At 31.5% G+C, this 24,066-nt stretch overlaps 1 protein-coding gene across 4 annotated transcripts in view; it reads right to left on the bottom strand.

Annotated features, from left to right (window-relative positions):
• Window positions 1-22,401, bottom strand: part of LOC133336303 (leupaxin) — a 41,177-nt gene extending 18,776 nt beyond the window's left edge. The window contains exons 1-3 of one of the 4 annotated variants that reach the window (XM_061544589.1): window positions 22,275-22,401; window positions 2,108-2,286; window positions 1,732-1,981 (exon numbers count right to left, since the gene is read on the bottom strand). In XM_061544589.1, coding sequence (XP_061400573.1) covers window positions 1,732-1,981; window positions 2,108-2,286; window positions 22,275-22,359 — 514 coding nt within the window. In that variant the 5' untranslated portion in view covers window positions 22,360-22,401. Of the gene's footprint in view, window positions 1-1,731; window positions 1,982-2,107; window positions 2,287-2,386; window positions 2,421-4,846; window positions 4,930-22,274 lie in introns of those variants that run through there. The other 3 variants (XM_061544614.1, XM_061544598.1, XM_061544606.1) reach the window with 3 other exon arrangements.
• Window positions 22,402-24,066: the final 1,665 nt, after the last annotated feature.

The following is a 24,066-nucleotide window of genomic DNA, read 5'->3' as shown; positions in this document are numbered from 1 at the left end:
TGGAGCAAAATTTTTCTGGGTAGATATCGACATTTGGTACTGAATATGATTTTTTATTAAAAATTATGATCCCTAAGATTGAAGTCTGTATAAATTCAATGTGAAGAATTTGAAGAAAATCGTTAACTGCAAAAACCACATTCTGCAAACTCACTTAGCTAAATGGAATAAATTTTGTCTGAAATAGATTAAGATTGCAGTCGATCTAAGTTCAATGTGAAAAGTTTGGTGAAAATCGCTAACGGCGAAACCCGCATTCTATAAACGCACTTTGCTAGATAGAATAAAATTAGTCTGAAACCATCCAAAGATCGTTGGTGTCTAAAATTGTTTTGTCAATGGTTTTCATGTATTCCAGCACAGTTTGGATTTAACTTATGTTGGATATTTGCCACGTACAATGTGTCAGTATACGAAGACACTTGGTAGGATAGTTGTTGCAGTTAGTCTATAAACAATTTCTCGCGGGTCACACCGGAATTATATACAGTATTTTTCGGTTAATTGCACATCAAAATTTGCACAAATTTTTGTTCAATTAACCGAGGAACCAATTATCCGAACCCGCTTAATTGAATAGTTTGTTCAATTACAGTAATCACGTATAATTGGAACTACAAATGATTTTAAAAAATCCAATGTCAAATTCAACTTACGCTTTCTCGCAGTTTTTCCTTAGCAATAAACATATGTTTTGAATTAAATTATGTCAAATATGTATGTAAAAAATTACAGATTATTTGTCAATTATTATTATGCAATTAACCGGTGAAAAGTAAAAGGAAATTTATTTTTGATGACATGAATTTTGAACCATGTGGTTCAATTAAGCGTGAAACCAATTAACCGTAGGGTCAATTAACCGAAAAATACTGTACAACATACTTGCCAGAAACGCTACCGGCCTACACACTATAAATGTGAACAACTCGAAAGCTTTTAGCACAACACGTCTAGAAGAGAGGTCATGGGCGAAAGAAAGAACACAAACATATTATTGGGAAACCCAAATGAAGATAAGACTAAGCTAATTTTAATGCTTAAAAAAGGAATATCAGCAGACTGACAAGTACTCTCATAGGATATCTATATCTGCAGGCACATTTACCAAATTGGATGAGTTGGAAGCAGCAGGTGTAGAGCATGTGTAGAAGACAACGAAACATTCGAACATTTCCTATTCCACTGCCCAGAATTTGCAATCCTTCGAAATCAGTTCATGGGAGTGGGCGTGAATGGAAAATATTTCATTTTACATTTCATTGTTTTGGAATAAAATTAATTTGAAACCAGATGGACAAATATAGGGACATTATCTATAATTAAGTTATATTCAAATTATATAAGTAAAAATACGTCCTTATCAAAATAAGGCAATGTACGTGTCACCAGCAACCTAATTTCCAGGATACACCGATATTGTAATTTTCACTACATACAAATTTCCCTTTAGAATATATATTAAGAACCCAGAATTCGTTTTTGAGCTATGGCGTGATGAATTTTTGTGGCTATTGCAGGTTATTTTGAGATGACATGTATTCAGTCAACTCGACTGACAAATATTTTTGAAAAACATATCCTCATTCTATGTTGAGTCCCTTTGTGTCTTTTTTGTCCTTAATTTCCAAGTATGCAATACATTACAACAACAATTTTTTATCGTAAATTACATCCACAAAATTCGTTTAATTTTCCCAGTGTACTTTTCGAATTAATGAAATTACTAACCTTTTCTGTCATAGCCATTGCCGTTGTAACGGGCACTGCTCAAATCTTGCAACAATGAATCCAATTCGGATAAATTACTCGCCGTATTCAATTGTTGTGAAGGGCCGCCTCCATTGATGCCATTGTATTGCTGGCGGGGTATGGCTCCTTGATTTTGATACTGACTAGATGTGGAGTTTAGTGGTCCATTGTAGCCGCCAGATGGCGATACAGATGTACGTGTCTCCGAATAATGCTCTTGATAGATTGGCTGAAGATGATTACGCCGATGATGATGATGATGGTAACGGCGACAGCAAAAAACAACAATTTAAATAAACAAAAGATTAAATTATTTTATAAGTTATTCAATGTATTAAAACAGACACACACATACCTGCGTTGGAGGAGCTTTACCCCGAAGACTGCCATAGCCGGATGATGATTCGATGTAATTGTGCTGCGGTGGAGGTACTTGACGTTGTTGCTGTACTGTCGTTACTGTTTGAGTTGTCGTACCATATTGTTGCGGTTGATGACCGGGAACACTATTCTGCAAATCGGCAAGTAATGCATCTGCAACAAAGAAGAAAACACAAGCAATTATTAATCATTTCAATTACTAGTAGTGGACGACAATTTAAGTCTATTAATAGAGTAATTATGGTGGAAATACCGAGATTGTCATAATCGCCTGGTTTACTCATTATTTAATTCCAAATGGAAATCGAGTCTTGTTATTTTCACAAAGTTGTTATTCTTAGTTCTGTAAAAAATAAATCATTCCACAATGACCAACTAAGCGTTACTACTATACCAAACCAACTGACGACTCTTATCAGTACATAGTATAGAAGAAAACCTGACAATAAAGCTCTTACGCCAGTTAGAATTTTATCTTTGACTCTCTTATAGTGAAGCGTAACGTAGCATTTCTTATCGAAAGATGGGACGAATATTCACACTGTATGCACATAATGTGTTGAACTGTATAAAAAAATATATATATTTAAAATTACAGTCGTGTCTGTATATCGTGAACTAATTTTGTCAAGAAATTTGTAGTTGAAAATTTAAAAAGTTCATTGAAAAAATCCCGAACAGATGCTTTCTTCTTAGGCTCAGAAATCACTTTTACGTAGACTTCGCAATACAAATATTCCAGAGTAATCGGAAGTGTTAGTCTCAGCCTAAGGGATAGTTTTGTCAAAATATGCAATAACTTCAATTTGAAACGTATCATTTCTTTTTTGAATTATTTTTATCTGAATTCTTATTATGTACATTATTTTTTAGTGTAAACACGTCAATCTAATTCCAATAAAGTCAGATTTCATCGCCCTTTTTTAATAAATCTATCGGGGCATAATTTTAAGGATGATTTTATATGTATATTTAAGTAAGGAGTTGTGTACACAGCACACTGTTGCACTATTACGTTAAGATTTAAAGTAGGCTAGTCCACATAAGACATATGTATTTATAGATTAATATAAGGTTTAGCTATTTATCCTAACATGTAAGCGATGTATTTGATTAAATAAAATGACATAGCCAATAAAATCAGCTACTCTCCGAGTCCGGACCATCCGACTATAATTCGTTTAGCGAACACTGAAGGCTTAAGATCATTATCTACGCTTGCCCAAGTTGATGGACTCAGATCATAAACTGAAAGCAATTCCTAAACAAGGAGTAAAAAGTTAATCTTGTAAATCTCGTTGTTTCGGATGAAGCCATACCAACTCCGCTAACGAGCTTCTTCAAATTATTTTAACAGGTAATTCGGACCTCGCCAAATTTTATTTTTCAATAAAAACATAAAATTATTTTAATTAATAAAAATTTAAATCAAATTAAGAACCTTGAAAATCCGAAAAATTTGGCAATCCAGATTGTGGTCTGCAATCACCACTGCACTGTTGGCCAAAACTAAAGCAACTGAATAAATGACCTACAACATTTTAAAAATAAAATTATAGTGAATACTTTTTTTTCCTGAAATAAGCAGATAATTTATTCATTTTTTGGAAAACAAAGTATAAACGCAAAATTATTCTATGGAAAACTAAATTGATCCAATTTAAAGCAACTTTTTGATTTTTTTCTAATAAATAAGCAAATTTTGCTAGTAATCGACAGCATAACCAATTTCATACTTGGGTATACTAATCTTCGCATCCTGCACCTTTGGGAAGAGGTTATGTCAGTTTATTTATGAAACTCTTTTGATTTTGCAATCGATGATACTTCAAAGATTTTCTATATGGTAAAGATATGATGGGTATGTTGACCATTATTAAAACCTGCTTTTTGACTCCCGCAACCAATCTTTGCCATGTTTTGGTGTATGTCATCAATAATAACCGAAATAGGAGATTATTGTCAAGCTGAAACAACCAAACAAGCGGTATATTTTTTTCAGCGAAGGAAACCATAGCGTATTCCAACACATCTGTATAAACAATCCGATCAATCAGTTCATAAAGTCATAAATAGATCGAACACCAAAAAAGGAAAATGCTGCGTTCCTCCTTGATGATCTGTCACTACTGACCTTCTTGCATAAAACACATGTTTTTGTAATAAAGTCCCATAGTAATTATAACCATTAAAAATAATTAAAATTTCAGTACTCATCTGTTTGTACAGCACAGTTGCTGTAGTTTCGTCCAAACTAAAATTGAGGCAATTTGCTTTTCCATACATTATTATTTATTTCAAATAGATTTTTTTAAGTTAATAAAGTACCCGATTTAAAACTAATACAATATGTTTATTTTTGACAAAGTTATGTGACATTTTTTATCTTTGCAATTTTAGTTGCTTTAGTGTTGCCTACTAGTGTATATTGAATAGCACATAACTATACCATGGTGCTACATCTTTGCATTCGGTAGATACAGTACATTCTTTCCAAAAAAATAAACGTCCAATACCAAGATAATAATTTTTTAGTTACAGGGTGTATGCTTATTTCACGACCAACACTGTATATGACTATTATTATCAGCATGCATTTGATTTATTTGATTTCATTCACATGTTTCTATGTATGCATTTTATCACTGGAATAGAATTTTTATCAGTCGCACAGCTCTATGATTAACGATTTTTTTCACCGAACATCACTTACCTAAACGTCTTTCGAACTCGCCCACCTTAAAGCTGTCGTTCGGTGTGCTATGAAATGATGATGACAATAGTTTTGCAGACATTCCTTTAAAATGGCTTTAAACGTTCGATGTTTTTATTTTATTTTTTCGAAAGTAATTAGTTCAATTTATTTTTATAAAAAATTCTCACACTTTGAGCTCGGTATTTAAAAACTTTTTTTCAATGAAATGGTAACCAAAATATCAATAATAAAACAAACGAATAAAACGGCACATAGTAAGCAATCAATCGAAGATAAGAAAACGTTGGTGTGAACGATTCAATAATCCACACATAAATGGCAATGTTGAAAATGGCAGAGGCGACTTCATACACACATGTACATAGATGGACAAACGGACAAGCAAATCATACCAATTTTGGGAAATTGGTACGAATCGTTTTTTCCATTTTTCCCAACTTTTTTGTTGTCGATGGCGAAAATGAAATTGAAATTAAGTTGTGATGTGTATGCTGTTTGTATAAATACCAACAACAACAACAATAAAACAATCATAGAATTTTGTTGGAGTGGCCCATCAAGAGGCAATATATGGACGCAAAAAAAAAAAACAACAACAAACCTAAATTAGATAATCGATGAAATGTCTGTAGATGCATAAATCGTGTGGGGGGTCATATGGTCTATATATTATGCCCAAAGATGATTCGATGAATGGATGAATGACTGAATAAAAACGTTAATTTTTAAGAATGGTCTAAAACCCATCCACCCACCGCATTCTTAGCGAAAAGCCTCTGTCGTTCAAATGGCAAATAGCTTGATTCGACCTGATCGCGCCATTCTTGGCGTTTCTGTTGTGGGCTGATACAATGCTTTCAAAAGTAGCTTTGACCTAATAATGTTAAAAAGCTTTTACACTTTATTCTGTTTGATGTTGTTGTTGTTTTTATTTTTTGGCGTTTACGTTCACCATGATTTTTGAGTTTTATCAATTTTATCAATGACCAGAAACAATAAAACGGGATCGACATATATTCACAAAATTAAAAGCAAAACAACAATTTCGAAAGACATCGATATCACGAATTTGCATGTCGGGGCCCAATTAAGGACAATATGATTTGGAATAACAATGATTATTGGTAAATATGTTAACTAAAATATGAATAAGTCAAGCGAAATAAGAAATAAGTTAATAATGATATTTCGAACATACAGTATGTCAAGAATGAGTTTACACATGAATAGTTATTAAGCATTTTCAAATATAGAGCTCAAAATAACGCTAATATTATAATATTTGGTATTTTTTTAAATTATTTTAATATAATACAGTTTGAGTCATTTGTGTCATTTAGTACAAACTAAAAGAAGAGAACAATTTTCTGTATCCAAATTAAATCTACTAAAAGAATCACATCATTGTTTTTTTTTTTTAATTATCATAAAATTATGCAATGTGTAAACTCATTCTTGACACACTGTCTGCATGTTATTCATCCTTTGACCATACAGCTATTTTCTATAACCTGAACGATCTGTTTATCGCGCAATTATGGCAGAAATTTTTAAGACATACGGAAACTAATAATAACTAAACTATGATAACGGTTAAATGGCATTTTTATGTTCTCCCACATTCGACTTTTCATTACACATAGTTCAAACACTACAATGTAAATATTGCTCTTTTGGGACTAGTGCATACTTTTAGGCGCCATAAAAAGTTTGTAACATATATAAAATTCAAATAGTACGTTTACACTGTACTGGATTTAGACAGGTTATAATGATCGATCAATATCTTATCGTGAAGGGTATGTCCAACTTATTTCTATTTTTATTATTATATAACAGTTCAAATTTACTTGACATGAAAAAAGTAGGAATGTATAAGTATAATAATCTTCAATTTTATTTTTAATTAGAATATATATAGTCAACGCTCGGAAAAATAAATAATCAATTTAACGAGCAAAATATTTTTTTAGTGACTACCGCATATAAAGATTGTTGTGCAAAATATAATGCGTTTGCTTTATAAAAAAAGTAGATATGTTATTATTTTATTTGTTACAAATGATATGAAACGTGAACTAGCTTTTTTGATTTTTAATACAATTACAATATAAAATAACCTTTTTTTATATAACTATCGCTATATGGAATGAATCATTCGTTATTCCGAGCGTTGACTGTATATATAATTCACTAGACAAAAATATATATTTACAAATATTGTTTGTTTTTAGTTTCATCATATTTTTGCATTGGCAATGGCTGACGATATATGTATTAATGTATTTAAATTTTTGTATTTTTATAGAACATTTTTTCTCATTTGTGAAACTATCTCTATGTGTGTGTACCTATATATATATATAATATAATATGAAACACCTGTGTTCATTATGAGAGAAGGTGGCCAATGCCAAATGTCTAATAAAAATGAACCATAACAACGCCAAAACAACAAAAAAACAGTATAGATATTAAATAATTCCGCTATTCCTATAGACGACCCACGTTTGCATTTCATTACCACACAATCGGTATCGTAACGCACACTGTTTACATTATTTTGCGAATCCAAAATGACACCACGCGGAAGCCTGGAAATTTTTTTCGGTTTAGAACAAAATTAAAAACATAGTAGACGTTTTTGGTGGCTATTTTTTTTACTAAAATAGTTTTAAATCCAAATTTTTTCATTTAATTTTGAGATGACTGTGAGCATTATTTCATATGTTATTTTTATTCGATCGACGATAGTAAAAATAGATGATTTATGAATGATTGTAAAATAGTGGGACTGCCGTCATAGATTTCTCAATGAAATATGTGTACACTCAAAAAAAAACTAAACTGACTGTGAACAAAGTAATAATCACAAACACCCAAATAATTTCAAAATTCTTAACTCTTAAAAACCATTAACCCTTTATAGACCGCCTTTTTTTGATTATGAAATTATTATTCATGCAAGGATTTATGTAAATATCCAATAAAAAATATTAAAATTTTGAGCCCGAAATATTTTCCTTGCCCATAGAACAATTTTCGGCGCTCAAAGGGTTAAAACAACCAAAAAACAAATATTTTCTGAGCATTGTAAATTAAAGTTGATTAAAACAGCTTTTCTAAGGAAGGACAACACCTCGCATGTTCGAGTTATGCATTCAACTTCCGCCAGTGTCATGGAGGATATGCATTGAAATGATTTTCACAAAATTAGCATTACTAATGACTATTAATAACTCAAAATCTTAACTATGGCACACACTCGTTTCGGCGGCTACATGAACTTTGACATTAATGCATTGCATGTCGATAATTTATTTATTGGAGTGCCATAATTATAAAATTATTGTATGAATGCTAAGAACGAGAGGGGAATGAAGAGTGGGAAGACCCACATTACAAACAAAAAATATGACTGACATATGGCAATTAATCAATGATGCCTGCATAACACCACCAGCATCTGTACAACAGGGGCATAGCCAAAAACGTTCGTGGCCGGCAATCAGCTTGAGATAAACAACGTCTACATAAATTGACAATTACGTAGACAATTAACTCCGACAATGGAATTGCGCTGAAGTATGGAAGTTGGTTGTTAATAATGGTGTTATTAGTTTGAAGTGGCCGAGATAAACAGAAGACATTTATCCCAGGCAACTGTCATATTTTCATTGAGCATATTAACTTCAATTAACAGCAAAGGCGACGAGGGAGTCGTGTAAAAAGGAGTTTCAATGGGGGGAGGGGAATTTTGAGAATTAATTTAAAAGATATGTTGTCTTTAATAAATTAGGAAAACTTGAAAAACTAAATTGAATTGAAAACTTGTGCATGAAGATTTTGAGGGTACTATAACAATTTTTGGCTGGTAACTCTAAAGTTCACGACGAAACTGTTTTTTATTTTTGTTTGTGGCCATATCAGGTTATTTTAGTGATGACATGTCTTCAGTCTTTTCGATCTATCAGCAAAATTCTAGCTGTGTGATATAGACTTATATTATATCCACGATCATTTAGTTTCGACTGATATTTTTTTCGATAAAAATCTTTTTTTTTACCCAAATAACTGATTTGATATATCAAATGTCATTGCATATTGATATTTCCTTACATACTGCGAAAATATACTGGGTTTCTTCCACGACGCCTTTCGAAGTCAAAGGTGTCCTTTAAGTGAATTTCTAACTTTTGAGTTTTTATTTTGATTTTTTTTTATTTTTATAAATATTTATCGATCTCAAGTTATTCCAGCAGTATCTGGGCCATTCGCATCTTTGTTTTTTATACAAAGGCAGACTTTCCCAATTTTAGGTTTACAGTACGACATGTTGCCAATTTAAATAGATTTTGCAGATTTTTTTTTCAACTTTTTCTTTTGAAAATGAAATATCAACGGCATTTAATTTAAGAATTCCAAGATGTGCTAATTACATGTCCTCCTCAAATTTGACATGTTTCATAAATACCGTTCTCACACTTAATCGATCTAGTACAGTACACATAAGCGATTTTAATAAAAAAAAATATTTAAAAATATTCCAAACGATTCGAGGGTTAATCAAAACACTTTTCTCTTCAGGTGTGTGCTAATAACGTGACCGGCACTATAGATATAGTTACCGGTTCGTTTTTTTATTACACCACAAGCGTTATATTTTTATCTTTATGATTTTTCAAATTGTGGAGTTAATCGATGTGTGTACAGAACGGCTCATACAGGGCTCCTAACGATATATGGATAATAACGACGGTATCCCGAAAAAGTTATGTTATTCGTACAAACATTGGGCATTTCGAATATATTATTCGAGTCACAATTTAACCGAAATGTCGACAATTACGGATAACCGAGTCGTATTATATTCAATAATCGCCAAAGATTTCTATACAACTTAGTTGTGTGAAAACATTTTCTAAATACCCTTTACAAATACGTAACATTTTCGACGCTTCATATTTAAAGGTAAATAACAAAAATTTGACTTGTCACTGCACGGCCCAGACACATTGTAAACAATCATCGAAATGCTGTGTATCATGTGCCCCCTTCCTTTTCAATATTCCATTCGCTAACAATTACTCTTTGGCCAATCATTCGTCGTTGTCATAGTCGATCCAAGTGTAATAGACAAAGCAAAGTGCAATATTTAATTGGTTATTATAAAACAAACTATCGATCTGTCGTGGTTAGTCGACCAATTACGGGAGTTGTAATTTTGTAAACGAACATTTTTAGCAATACAAGAAATTGGTTGCTCATTTTTTAAATAAAATTATGTTTTACTTCGCTTTTTTACAATCCATTAAACGGTATTCATTTATATATAATTTTTATTTTTAAATTCAATTTCATTTTCGCCATATCTCCCATTTGTTTTTCAATATTTATTTATTAATTTTGTACTCGTTTTGTTGTAATATTTTCTATTTACAAATTATTTTAAAACACGCACGCTAGTCTAATAAGCACATACAATATTTGATTTTTCACGCGCCGAAATAACGTTAATGCGACAAAAGTCGCTCGCAAAATCTTTAAGACTAACTGACAATGAAAACAAACGATGCTGCAAGAGCTCTCATCAAGATCTGGTCCACACACTCACAACAGTTAGCGGCGGCGGCGACCAGCAGATCGAGGCAACATTGAACAATCACTCACTGTTGGCGATTGGTTCGTTGTTGGCGGGTATTTATGTTTCTTCTCTTCATTATGTTTCCCACAACACAACTCAATTGTTGTTGTCAACATTGTGCTCAATATTGGTTTCCAATTGAGAATATATCATGACTTGTGTTTTAAGTAGTGCTACTGGCGGGTTTTCAAAAGAAAAACGTCAATGTTCGGACATTCGAATAAATCGCCAAAATATATTACTTTTCTGAAAATACAGTAGTGTGTGTGTGTGTGTAAAGTGAATTTCCGATTTTATTTTATTTCATTAAAATGTCGATCCCGAAATGCTATCAAATTTTTGAATTTCTTAATTTCCAGTATTTTGGTCAATTATATTTTATTGTTCAAATACCGTTATTAATTTTATGAATTTGCATAAATTTAATACTTCAGAAGAAATAATATATTGTCCTCATTTTAAAAAGAGCGGCTTGTTTCGTCCACCAAAAGTTCGCACAGAAGCAACGATAAGCATTGGCGTTATGAACTATAATTAATTTTGAAATTTACGCGCGGTGTGTTTTTATACTTCGCATATGCATTTCCCCTGTGCTCTTTGGAAGGGTGACATTTCACAGTAAAAAAATATATTGCTGTTTTTTTTTTTTTTTGGTGCTTTCAATTATGTGCAATTTTGTTTTCGTAGATTTCGTTCAGGAATTTTTGATGTTAAAGATGCACCTCGCACAGGTAGGCCGGTCGTCGAAAATGTCGATAAAATCGGAGAAATGTTCAAAGTTGACCGGCATGTTAGCAGCCGTAACACCGCCCAGGAGCTACATATCAAACATAAATGTTTTAAACAATTTACAAAAAAAAATACTAATAATAATGGATTTCTTTTTCCGCAACTTAATATTTTATGGATTTTCAAAAAATACACGCATGTGAGAGTAACTGTGAAACCACAATATAAAATGATTAAAAAACGAGCTTATAAACAAGGGCACCTTGAAATCATATTAAAATATGTATACAGCTGGATCAATATTCCGCGAATAAATTTTATTAACATGTTTGCCATGTTTTTATGGCAAATATTTCAGATGAATCCTCGTAAGGAGCTTATCTAAACTCTTAGAAGCGAAATTTTTATAAAATATTTGGATGTCAAAAATGTCTTCTTATTGTCTTTAGTTTACTGTTTAAGAAAACTAAACCTAAAAAATTAAAATTGTTCACAGTAAATTTATGTTTGTAATAGCCAATTTCTTCATTTCATCTAAGAAATCGTTTATAATTTTATTATTTTTTATTTGCTGTAGCGCAATGGATATAATGGCTTATCCATTTTGGCTACTATTGAGGAATACGACTTGAGGAATATGTGGTTTCAATAAGACGGTGTCACATGCCACACAACTGAAGCGAATATGGATATAAAGGGCCTATTCATTTTGCCTACAATTGAGGAATACGACTTGGAGAATATGTGGTTTCAATAAGACGCTGTCACATGCCACACAACTGAAGCGAATATGGCTTTATTGCAGGAGACAATTCGTGACCGCGTAATTTCTCGTGGTGGCGATATCAACTGGTATCCAAGAACATGCGGTTAATTGGGCTGCTCGAAAGATGCGTTTTAATGAGATAAACCTTCAACTCTTTAGTACTTAAAACCAACATTCGTCAAGTTATAGTTGAGATAAAGCCCAATATGTGTCAAAAAGTGGTCGAAAATTACCTCAAAAGAATCAAGCCTTGCTATAGTTCGTGTGGAGCTCATTTAAATTATGTAAAGTTTTACACATAATATCAATGTTTAAACTTTATAATGATAATAATATATTATGAACAATATAATTTATATGTGTTTCATTTACGTTTACTTTTGAAACTACGAAATGGATACCGTGTACATTACAAGACGTTTGAGTAGAAACGTGATAAATCAGCTTTTCAGCATAATATTCTATGCATATGAAGTATCTTAAAATTGAGTATAATTGGTGTGACATACATTTAAGATTCTCATTGTTTAGTGAGCGTCACAAAACCGCTTTCATTTGAAGAGAGTGCAAGAGCGAGCCAACTTTCAACACATATGTTTTTTGTTTTTGGCAATCTCTACAAAAAGGGAATTTTCTGTACGTTGACAGTGACATTTTAAATATGGGGGTGTTGTTGTACCGCTATTTGAGGAAAACAAACGTTTCAGCTTATGATCATCGTCCTCAGCAACGTATTTTCCCTCTGTTTTGCTCTTTGTATGTTTTTCTTATGTGTGCTTGGAGTATCGTCTGCCTGTGTCAATGATTGTCAGTGGGTTAGCTGGCTGACTGCCTAGCTACCACACTGCCTGCCTGCCTCTGTGACTTCTCGGATGATGAATCATTTGACTTTGACTAAATATAGAATGCAACAACCATTCATACATTGCGATACATATGCTGTAGAATAAACAATATGACAAATTTCAGCGAATAGATAGGGTGGTGAGAAAAAAAATAGTGCAACAACAACAACAACCAGAGAAATTTGTATTTCGCCACAGTCACATATAGTAGCACTTATATTAATGGTGTCGTCGTCGTTATTATTTTAACATGCGTCCTTTATTAAGTTTACATCATATTTTATGTGACGCCACAGAAGTTTGGACGATAGCTGCGCCCCAAATAACTAAAACATCCTGTGGGTAAATAAAAAACAACCTGAATAATGTTCAGCAAGATTGTCAGATATATCTGTGTAAAATTTAATCAAGTTCAATTATTAAACAGACTTTAAGGTTTTTGTGATTTAGATTTATGGCTAATGTTGAGAAAATTCTTGTATCATAAACAAAACATTTGTAATTACATTAAATTGTATATTTTAAGAAGAAAGCAATATACATATGGATGTAACTCCTTAAAACAAATAGTTGAACAAATCAGTGATAAAGGATTCCTTATTTCATTTAATTTGAAAAATTTAGTCAAATATTACACATTGGGTGTAAAATAAAATAAATGTACTGTATGAGCTCGAAATATAGTTTTGCACTTGTATGCCTAAAATCAGTAACAGTAACTATTAAGGTTTAGAAAAATCCGTTAATTGTTAAATTAGTTTCGATTCAAATTTGGGGGATCTGGGTACAAAACATCAAATAACTAAAATAATTCACTTTTGCCGCACAGAACACTTAGATATACTGTACTTAAGATATTTAGTGTGAAAATAGAAAATTGTAGCATGTCATTTTTCCATAAATAACGGTTTTATGAAAAAACATCGACCTTGAAATGGCCACATAATAAATACATTGTGAGATTTTTTATTTTACTGCAGTTTTTTTTTTTTTTTGAAAATATTTTTTAAGATCTTATTAAATTTGTTAAATTGAGTAAACTAAGAAGTGATACAATCATTTACAGATAAAAAGTTTTAAAAAATCGGTAAAATCTATCAAAATTGGCAACAATTTGTAGGGGAGAGGGGGGGCACCTTTGAACGTGGGGCACCTTTGAACTGCGCTCATAAAATCTTGGTTTAACACTTTTCCGACCCGCAACCAAATTTTTGTATATGGCAATCTTGTTCTCTATCTGCGTAAACCACTTTGGCTTGCTTTTTCCGTTGTCGACAAATTGTGCATGGGTGACCATGTTTTCGCAGTGTCATTGTAAACTTTTATTCATTTGGTTGTAAGGGCGCAGGAAGAATTCTGTGATAGTTTTCTTTCGTCAAACAAATTTTTTGCATTCCAACAATCATTTCAAACATAATTAATCTACATAATTTCATTCATATATATTTATTACAAAAAAGGTTATTATAAATTTCCGTAAAATGCCATGGTGGGGCACCTTTGAACATCCCCATTAAACTCGAGTAAAAAACGGAGTTTTGAAATTTTGGCTTCGATTTCTAAAAATTTCAAATGGGCTTATAAGATTACGAAATTAACTGTATTTTTCACCATATTAATTATTTTAATAAATTTTGATCTAATTTTTGTAAATTTTGAACATTTTTTTATATTTTTTAATGAATAAATGCATTTTTGATATGTTTGAATAAAATACATTTATATTTTAACATAAACATTGTAAAAAACCAAGCCATTCAAAAATGACAAGCCATGTTCAAAGGTGGCCCCCTGGGGGGCAGTTTTGAAACTGCCTTAAAACAGCAATAAAATATTTATATCAAGCTTAAAGTATGTCATATGTATATTCATTTTTAATGTTACATATGTACCTATTATTTAAAATTTATAAGAAACCAAAAATTATAAAATAAAAAAATTTATAAGGCTTGAAAGCAAAAAGTGTTCAAAGGTGCCCCCTCTCCCCTACAGTACACCTAACTTTCGGAAAATCACTCTTAATATAGAAAATAAAGGTTCGAATGTACCACAAATTGCTAGAATTAATAGAATATACAATAAATACATCTTAAAATAAATAAACATTTGAAATAAAAACTTTAAAGAAAAAGGGAATAAACCTAAATGAACCATTCGATTTCGGAAGCATTTATTGAAGAAGGCTGGAATATGTTTGCAGTATGTGAAGAAATGTCGATTAATAAAGACATTTATTATATAAACTCGATTGTTCGAGTAGTACGGAATGCAATTTTTAAAAATACTTCAAACGAATCGAGGACTGGTCAAAAAAATTTTATATATAATGTTTATGTGTTATCTATAATGTATTCAAAAAAAAGGAAATGGTAGCTCACAATACCCCAAGTTCCTCTATCACATACACACGCACTTAATAATACATGTATTCGGTTTTTATTATTAAAATCAAATTAAAAGTGAATCTCCGCTGAGGTGATATGATTACTTTCGATGATATAGCTCTGCATTAACGCGGAATTTAAGAAGTCTACCTAACCTATGTTCCTTCCACGAGATGACAAAGCGTACTGTAAAAATCTCTGTAAACTCTTTTTAGCGCTTTTTGAGTCTACAAACAATATATTTTGTATTTTCCATTTAAATATTTTTTAATGAAGTTGTAGGTACATTTTATAGATTATTTATAGATATTTTTTCCGAAATCAAGGATGTGGTGACGTAAAATTTTAGCCATTTCCTACTTAGGATAGGTTACAATAGCACATCAACACATGATTATTGATGATTACAACACGTCACATTTGATGTAATGATGAGAGAAATTGAATAATTCGGAGTTTTCGACAAGCCATGATTATTCGGAACGATTTATTACTATTATATATCCAGTAGGAACATATGTTGGTATTCGTACAATGTGTGAAACGCTTGGGCTGATTTTCGAAATGAACTTGCAATTGGATTTTACATCGATGGAAAAGAATTTTGTCAATTCTTATAAACTCGTTTTTAGGAACTTTCCAAATAGACGAAGGTAGCATAACAACAACATTTTTATGTTCACAATGTTTATTAATGAAATTAGTAAAGAGATTTAAAATATTTTGAGTCCAGTTCCCTTATAAGTAGAGCTCAATGATCTAATTTCAACATAGTTTCATACATTTGTCATACACATCACAAAAATAAATAAATTTGGGCTCACAGTAAAATAAAAAACATTGTGTAGGTGGTTGTTTTGTGTTTTTATGCAAAATGTCTAAAAAAATTGAATGAAATTTATTTACAATCATTCTAGTTTAACAGAACATTTTCCATTGATTGTTAGAACAAAACTAAAAAACAACACCAATGACATAACTAAACAAGGTAGTCTTGTTTTCAAGAGAGTTGCGTATTTCAAATACAGTATACTCGTATACTATGTAGTAACCTTTGATATAACGATTCTGTGTGTTCACACATAAATGTACTCAATATCCACTACTAATGAAAGCAAAAGTCCCACGCAGCTATTAATTAATACCAACAATACAAAATACATTAATTGGTCGAAAATTCTATTACTTTCTCACCAGTTATCATGTTATTTTCTATTTTATTTTTTTTAACTTGCGAAATAAAACGACGTCCTGAATTTTTGCACTCAAGCGGTTTCAATAAAAGCTACTATCAAACTAAAGAATATCTTTGATGTGAATGTAAGTAAATGCAAATGACTTTTTTAGTAGTTGCAAACATACTACTCGTCTGCCAGTAAACCAGTCATCATAGAGAATTTTTAATTACCTTCAACGAAAAAAAAAAAAAATAAAAAAATAAATGGATGAGGAGGCATAATCAAACATTTTAAAACATATTAAATAACTCATTAATACATTTTTAAGTTTTCCAAAAGCTATAACCTTAATAAATAAATCTCCAATCAATGTTTTTATACATTCCCTTCCAATTTTATAAAATAAAATGTGAAAAATTATAACAATACTACGTACTTCAAACTATGCATGATATTCAAACAATAGAAAATCTCAATCTCTCGCTAACCACTTGTTTTATTTAAAAAATAAAATATTGACTTGCTCTAAAGCACTGTTCACCAAACAGGCGCCCGTGGGCGCTTTGGGTGAGTACCAATACAATCACAGTTCTGTGTTCGAACTCAACATTATTCTCGACATCGAACATGTCGAATGCTTTGCAATGCTTTAACATAGACGATCTGTACCGAGAGAGCGAAAATTACTCTCCCAACGGATCTATGCGTGTGTACAACACAATCATAGCACTTTGCATATGTATTGTTGGCTAACCCTGCTCTAAAGCGCCATAAAATCACATACATAATACTCATACAATGAAAATGACATCACTGCTGTTACTCTCTTTGGCAGGTACACGCTTCACTTGCTGTTGTTCGTATGACGTCGAACAATCGCATTGTTATTTTTTCTCATTGTTTGAGTTTTGTTTTTTAGCCGAAGATCACGAGCAGCAAATTTATTTAAAGATTTTGGAAAATAGAACATTTCAAATTCATGTGGGCGAATGATTGCAATATGTCGGATTTTTATTTGTGATTTACCATCGAATACGTTGTATATTCACAATAATAAATGTAGGAAATAATTAAAGCCTATTTTTAGTCGTTTACAAAATGTTCGCCTAAAAGTATGTGAACTTTTTCATGTTAAACGACTTGAAATAAATTGTTTTTACTCCAGGGATGCGAAATGAAATTATTCAAATTGTACTGGCTTTCAATAAAAAGTGTACTTTTTTCAGTCCGATTGTACTTTTTATATATTTTTTAATAAAATTATTAAAATTTTATTGTTATTAACAATTAATAAAAACATACATAAAAAAATTAATTAAGATTTGAAGCAGTCGAATCATGTATTCTGTTCCTTTCTTTGGTTTTAATTATATTTTGATATGAAAATACTCTTTCCACATCTGTAGATGAATGTGGAACATATAATAACCCTCTAAAAAGTTGTGATATATAAGGAAACATATCTTTGTTTAGTTCATTTTTGACTTCAGCCACCTTTGACCAACAACTGCATGTATTGTCGCTTTTGAAAGACTTAATAATTTCTACATACATTCTGGCATCCTCAGACTGCATTTCTAATTTGATATTATTTATAATTTTTGTACATATTGCAAGAACAAAACCAGTAAGGAAAGTAGTAATGTCGGACGGGGCCGACTATATGATGCCCTTCACCACTTTCAACAGATGAATCCTAACAGACGTCGCATTTTTGAAGGATCTGTAAAATGAAATTGGATCCATAAACATGTCATTCTGCAACCTATACTAAATTTTTCATTTGGTCAGATATAGAGTTGCTTCTTACAATGGGATAAAATTATGTAAATCAATTTAAAGCAAATATCAATCGGACACCCTTTGATTATTTGAATAAATATCTGATAAACCTGAGGAGTTTGGTGTACCATTTACTTAAAATCGGACGAAAATATATATAAAAGCTATATCGAAATCCAAACCGATTTCATCGAAACTTGTCTCAGGTATTGAGTTCTTGATGCATCATTTACTTAAAATCGGGAGGAAATATATATGGTAGCTCTATCCAAATTTGAACTGATTTTAACAACAACTTCCACATGCTAGGTTATATTAACTTCAGTACGTTGCGCAAAATTTTGTGTCAATCGGCCTAATGTTGGTCTTTGGTGTACCATCTAATTAAAATCGGACTAAAATATATATGGGAGCTATATTTAAATTGGAACAGATTCCTACAAAACTTGGCAGACGTTATGCAATATTAATTTCAGTACGTTGTGCAAAATTTTGTAGCAAACGGCCTAACTTTGTGTCTTTTGTGCACCTTTAACACACATCATTTTAGACTTTTTTCAGTACGCTATGCCAAATTTCGTGCAAATCGAAAGATATATGGGACTTTGGTACACCATTTACATAAAATCGGACGAATATATACAGGGATGGTCCGTGCGACGAGTTTTTAGGTTTTCGACTGTCAAAAAGGTGTAAACGTCGAAAACGTCATATACCTGTATAAATGTTGTAAACGTCATTTATTTGAATATTATTACCATACACAGTTATTTTCATAAATATACATTATTTTTACATATATCTGAATATTCTTTACTAGAACTGATAAAAAATTCTAAACTTTTTGGAGAAGAAAATTTTGAAATTTTATAAGGATTTGATTAAAACATAAGTAATTTGCAAATTGTTTAATGGGAATGGTAATTTTGTCAAAAACCTAATGGTTTTGGGTGAGTTTCCGACGTTTTTGACGTATGTATTATACGTCGGAAATGTATGTCATTTACGCCACTGTTTCTGACGGTCCATCTCTGAATATATACATGAGAGCTATATCTAAATCTGGACCGATTTTCAGGAAACTTAACACACATCATTCTAGACCCGATTTACCGGACCGTTTACATTAAATCGGACGAAACTATATATGTGAGCTATATCTAAATCTGAACCGATTTTTCCTATTTTCAAATAAGTGACCTGTGCCAAATTTCATCCAATTCGGATCATAAATGCGACCTGTACTTTGTTTACAATTTAACATGGACAGACAGACGGACGGACATGCATAAATCGACTTAGAAAGTGATTCTATGCATATTCTCAAAAGGAACCATGTGTCCATCTCGTTTCCTTTTGCCTGTTACAAACATACACACAAAGACATAATACCCTGTACCACAGTGTGGTTAGAAAATTCTGAAATAATAGAATTGAGCCTTAACTTTTGGGAATCAGCTTCGAAATCATTGAGTGTAAAATAATATTGAAGTTATTTCCACTGCGCCAAAATTGTTTCAATAACTTCTTGACGTGAAAGCCATCGAGTTGTTGAGTATTTAAAAACAACATGAATATCTGTACCGATATATTCCTGAAACAATGAAAAATCATCTCTCTCATAGAACTGTTACAAAAATAATAATTAATATCTTTACTGAATTTGTCAATCTGATCGGGAATACTGAATTCTGAATTGGCATAGGACACTACGTTTGAACTATGGGAAATTCATCCATTCGTAACGACAACGGGGGATGGCAATCCATTTCATATTGTATGCTTAAGCACTTATAATACTTTTAAGTGAGAATAGTTTGATACAATTTAGAAATAGTGCTAAATATGTCATTGGGGTGCTATTGTATTTTTTACTTCCAAATAGTGCTAAAATTAGTACAATGGTACCAACTTTTGCATCCCAGTTTTACTCACTTAGCGCCACGGTACTTTTAAAAGAACACAAAAAATGCCAACTTTACTGTTAGAGAAAACAACCGTTAATACGGAAAATTTCTATAAAGTCTTTAGGTTTTCAAATTATATATTAAACTTTGAAATAATAATCTGTGGCGTCATTTGGGTTAAGGGGACCCCCCCCCCATTCTCGGGGTCAAAATTTTTGTTGATATAATTCGAATCTACACTGATTAAAGAATGTCTCTACAAAATTTCAAGTGAAAATCTCAAGAACTCTTGAAGATATAGCCGATTTATTGTGTCAGCATCAAGTGGGCTTCTCAAACTTTAAACGCGTTTTTCTCTAAACATTTTTTTGCGAATGGTTCCAATCGGTTCCAAATTTTGCAACGTTTCTCTGGGAGTGTATAGCTCTCGTATGAACTAGGATAAAGCCAATCGGTGAAGATCTTCCTTTTTTTTAACTTGGTTTTTGGTAAAAAATCGGCGATTTTCCAAAAATATTTTTTCAAAGGTCCACCATTTTGTTAATTTTAGAGCGAAGTCAATAATCCTAGTTCATACGAGAGCCAGACATGTACTCTTTCTAACACCGTTGGAATTTTCGGATTCCGATGTTCCAATGAGGAGTTATCATGCCCGCCAACAAAAATAAGGACTTTTCTTTAATTACAAAAAACAACAACAAAACAATAACAAAATTTTTTTGTAAATTATTTTTCTTCTCTTTTAAATCTTCATATATATATATATATATATATATATACAGTGGCTCCATCGCATAATCGGACAAAAGTTTTTCTAATATAAATGTATTCTGAACATTAAAAAAGAGTTAAACATATATTTTTTTATATTGGTAGTTTTCATTATATTAAGGTTCTGTTTACTGACGAAAGCAAATTTAATTTGCACGGATCAGATGGAAAGATGTATGTGTGGCGTAAGCCAAATGCTGAATTTAATCATAAGAATACAAAAGCCACTGTTAATCACGGAGGAGGTTCTGTTATGGTTTGGGGCTGTATGTCGAGTGCGGGATTAGGCAATTTGCATTTTATTGATGGTAAAATGGACAAATTTGTCTACCTCAAAATTTTAAAACAAAATGTAAAGCAAAGTGCAGACAAATTGGGTATCGCGAACAACTTTGCCTTTTATCAAGACAACGATCCCAAGCACACATCAGGTGTTGCAAAGCTTTGGTTGATCCATAACTGCCCCAAACTTATACAAACACCTGCACAGAGCCCAGACCTTAACGTAATTGAGCATATTTGGGAAGAATTAACTAGGAGAGTGTATGAGAAAAAATTTAACTCCTTAGTACAGCTTAAGGATGGCTTTACTGAAATCGTGGAACTCTATAGAGCAGGAGGTATGCCAGAATTTGGTCAAATCAATACCGAAACGTTTACAGGCCGTTCTGGACAACAAAGGATATGCAACTAAATATTAATTTCTCGATTTTTTGCATTTTTTAACATTGATACTTTGCTTTGTCCGATTTTGCGTTGAACACAATAAATTGAGTTAATTTTGTTTTTCTGGCGAAGTTTACAGTTATCACTAGGAAAGTTGTTGTTTTTTGTATTGTTCAGAAATAAAAGTAAGTAATGTGTAAATAAAAGTGAAAAAAACTACACATTTAGACAATTTCTTTGAAATGTATAGCATTATTATATCTGACAACCACATGTCCGATTATTCGATGGAGCCACTGTATATATGTGCAAAGTTACAAACCTTAACAAGCATTGGTATTGATTTACCAACCCATTGAAAATCTTGAAAAATTAAAATCGAGAATGGGTGGGGTTCCCTTAATGCATTCGTCAGTACTTAGTTCCATTGCGTATAAAATCTAATAATGTTATCCGTCAAATTTTTCAACAAATTAGGCAAAAAATATATGGTAAGTAATAGCCATTGATTGGTGTAACAATTGTTGTGTAAATTTCAGTTTTTTGCTATTCAATGTTTTTGGTCAATGTTATTAAAACAGATAGCTGATTCTGATATTTTGAATTTTTATCAGTTTATTTTTTGGTTTTATATTTATAATGTTTTGTGAATTACATACAAAAAGGTTTTTATTGTTTTAATCCTACATACAAACAACAGCTGCAATAAACATACCATAATTACATAAAATATTACTGTATTCCAATACTTACATCCTGGCTGTATTCCTTTGGAACGTATTGTGCGATATGGTTGACGAGCACCAGGATCAATTTTACCATACATTGTCCGATCCATGTTTTATTATTATTTATTTTTTTTTTAATTTATTATTATTTTGAATATGCAAATATTTTAGTTTATTTTTTTTCAAATCATATAAATTACAAATATTTACTGAAATTAGAGATTTATTTGACAACTTATTTATGCAGATAAGATAGAATCTTATAATCTCAGGTATTAAAATTGCCGCAATGTGTCGTCGTTTATGTGACATGATTTGATGTATCACACGTGTGCGTGTGAATGCTATGCCTCCATTATGCGAAGATATGCCACCGGTTGTCAATGAACACGTTCGTTGGAAATGATAAATTACGATTGTGTCAGTCTCTGGTACAATTTTATATAATATATATATATATATGGGAATATAGTGTACTATATAGCATTTGGTTCTCAAAATTTTTGCAAGACAAATTTAGCAGAGTAAAAATTGTAATCAGGAATAATTGGCTGTAATATTGATTCTAATAGATGTTCATCTATTTTTAACAAGTTTTTAGTTCTATTCGTACATATTTATTTTTTTAATTTTTTTCGGACCTATATGGGTCAATGTTTTGGCCAAAATGTTGTATATCTGATTCTCAAGAAAATAAAAATACAAAAATATCAACATTGTTCTACATTTTTATACATTTGAAACAAAAATATTTACGCAGACTATTTGAATTGTGGTCCCAATTCAAATAATAAATAAATGATATAAACATCAATAATATCGTAATCATCAGCATGGGATTAAGCAAGCAGACACTTTCTTATGTTGGCATCTTCTAGTTGATACATTCAAAAAATGGGGCGGACAGAGAACAAGAAAAATATTAGTTTTGCTACGTTTCGGAATTATGATGATTAACATCCAAATCACATCGAATCATGTCATGTGTCATGTTAACCTTTACTTTTTGTCTCACTTTTTTCTGGTCACATGAAAAATCCACAATAGTATTTTCCATTCGATGAATAACGGTGTTAAATGTGTCATCTAATATGATTTCAGAATATCAACAAAAATCTTTTTTATAAGTAATATTAATATACAAATAAAAAAAAACAGCAATAATCATACAGTAAGCACCAAAATAAAGTTTTCAGTTTCCAATTTATTTTATTTACTATGAATTGAATTTTATTTTATATAAATATTTCATTAATGATGTTGGACACATCAGATTTAAACAAATAAAAAAGAATTAAGATTGACAAAGACGAATTCAAGATTTGTATGCACAGCCTCCCGCCAATGCTGCTTATTTAAAGCATCCTCCTTGAGTATTGAAAATAAAATAAAGAATTTCAGGAATTTGTTTCAAAGCGTCGTCATTTTTTACAACTTTGAGAAAATTCTCAGTTTACCTTTAGCAAATTACAGATACCTATTTCAGAATTTCAGAAATGCTCGAACACACGCATTTCTGAAATTGTAACGGTATCTGTTATTCGTGTCTTTGAATCCCTAAATTTTAACTGATAATCATCAAATCATTCATAGCCAATGTACGTTTCAATTACACTAAGACGGGGAGAAGTAATTTTCATACATTTGACCCAAAGTTTTTTTTCCGAACGTTCCCATGATGAAATATGAGAAGAGATAAAACCCAGCTACATTTGACCCAAAGTTCATGTAGAATTTTAACATGATCTATACATGACCAATGATCAAAATTTATTGTGGACACACACTTTTGACGGTGGTGGACCTGGTATTTCTAA

This window comes from Musca vetustissima, unplaced genomic scaffold (genome assembly GCF_032173495.1).
Source record: "Musca vetustissima isolate MV318-11 ecotype Yass unplaced genomic scaffold, APGP_CSIRO_Mvet_v1 utg1997, whole genome shotgun sequence".
Taxonomy (NCBI): Eukaryota; Metazoa; Arthropoda; class Insecta; order Diptera; family Muscidae; genus Musca; species Musca vetustissima.
The sequence above is the reverse complement of the archived record's forward strand: the minus strand, read 5'-3'. Positions and strand labels throughout refer to the sequence as shown.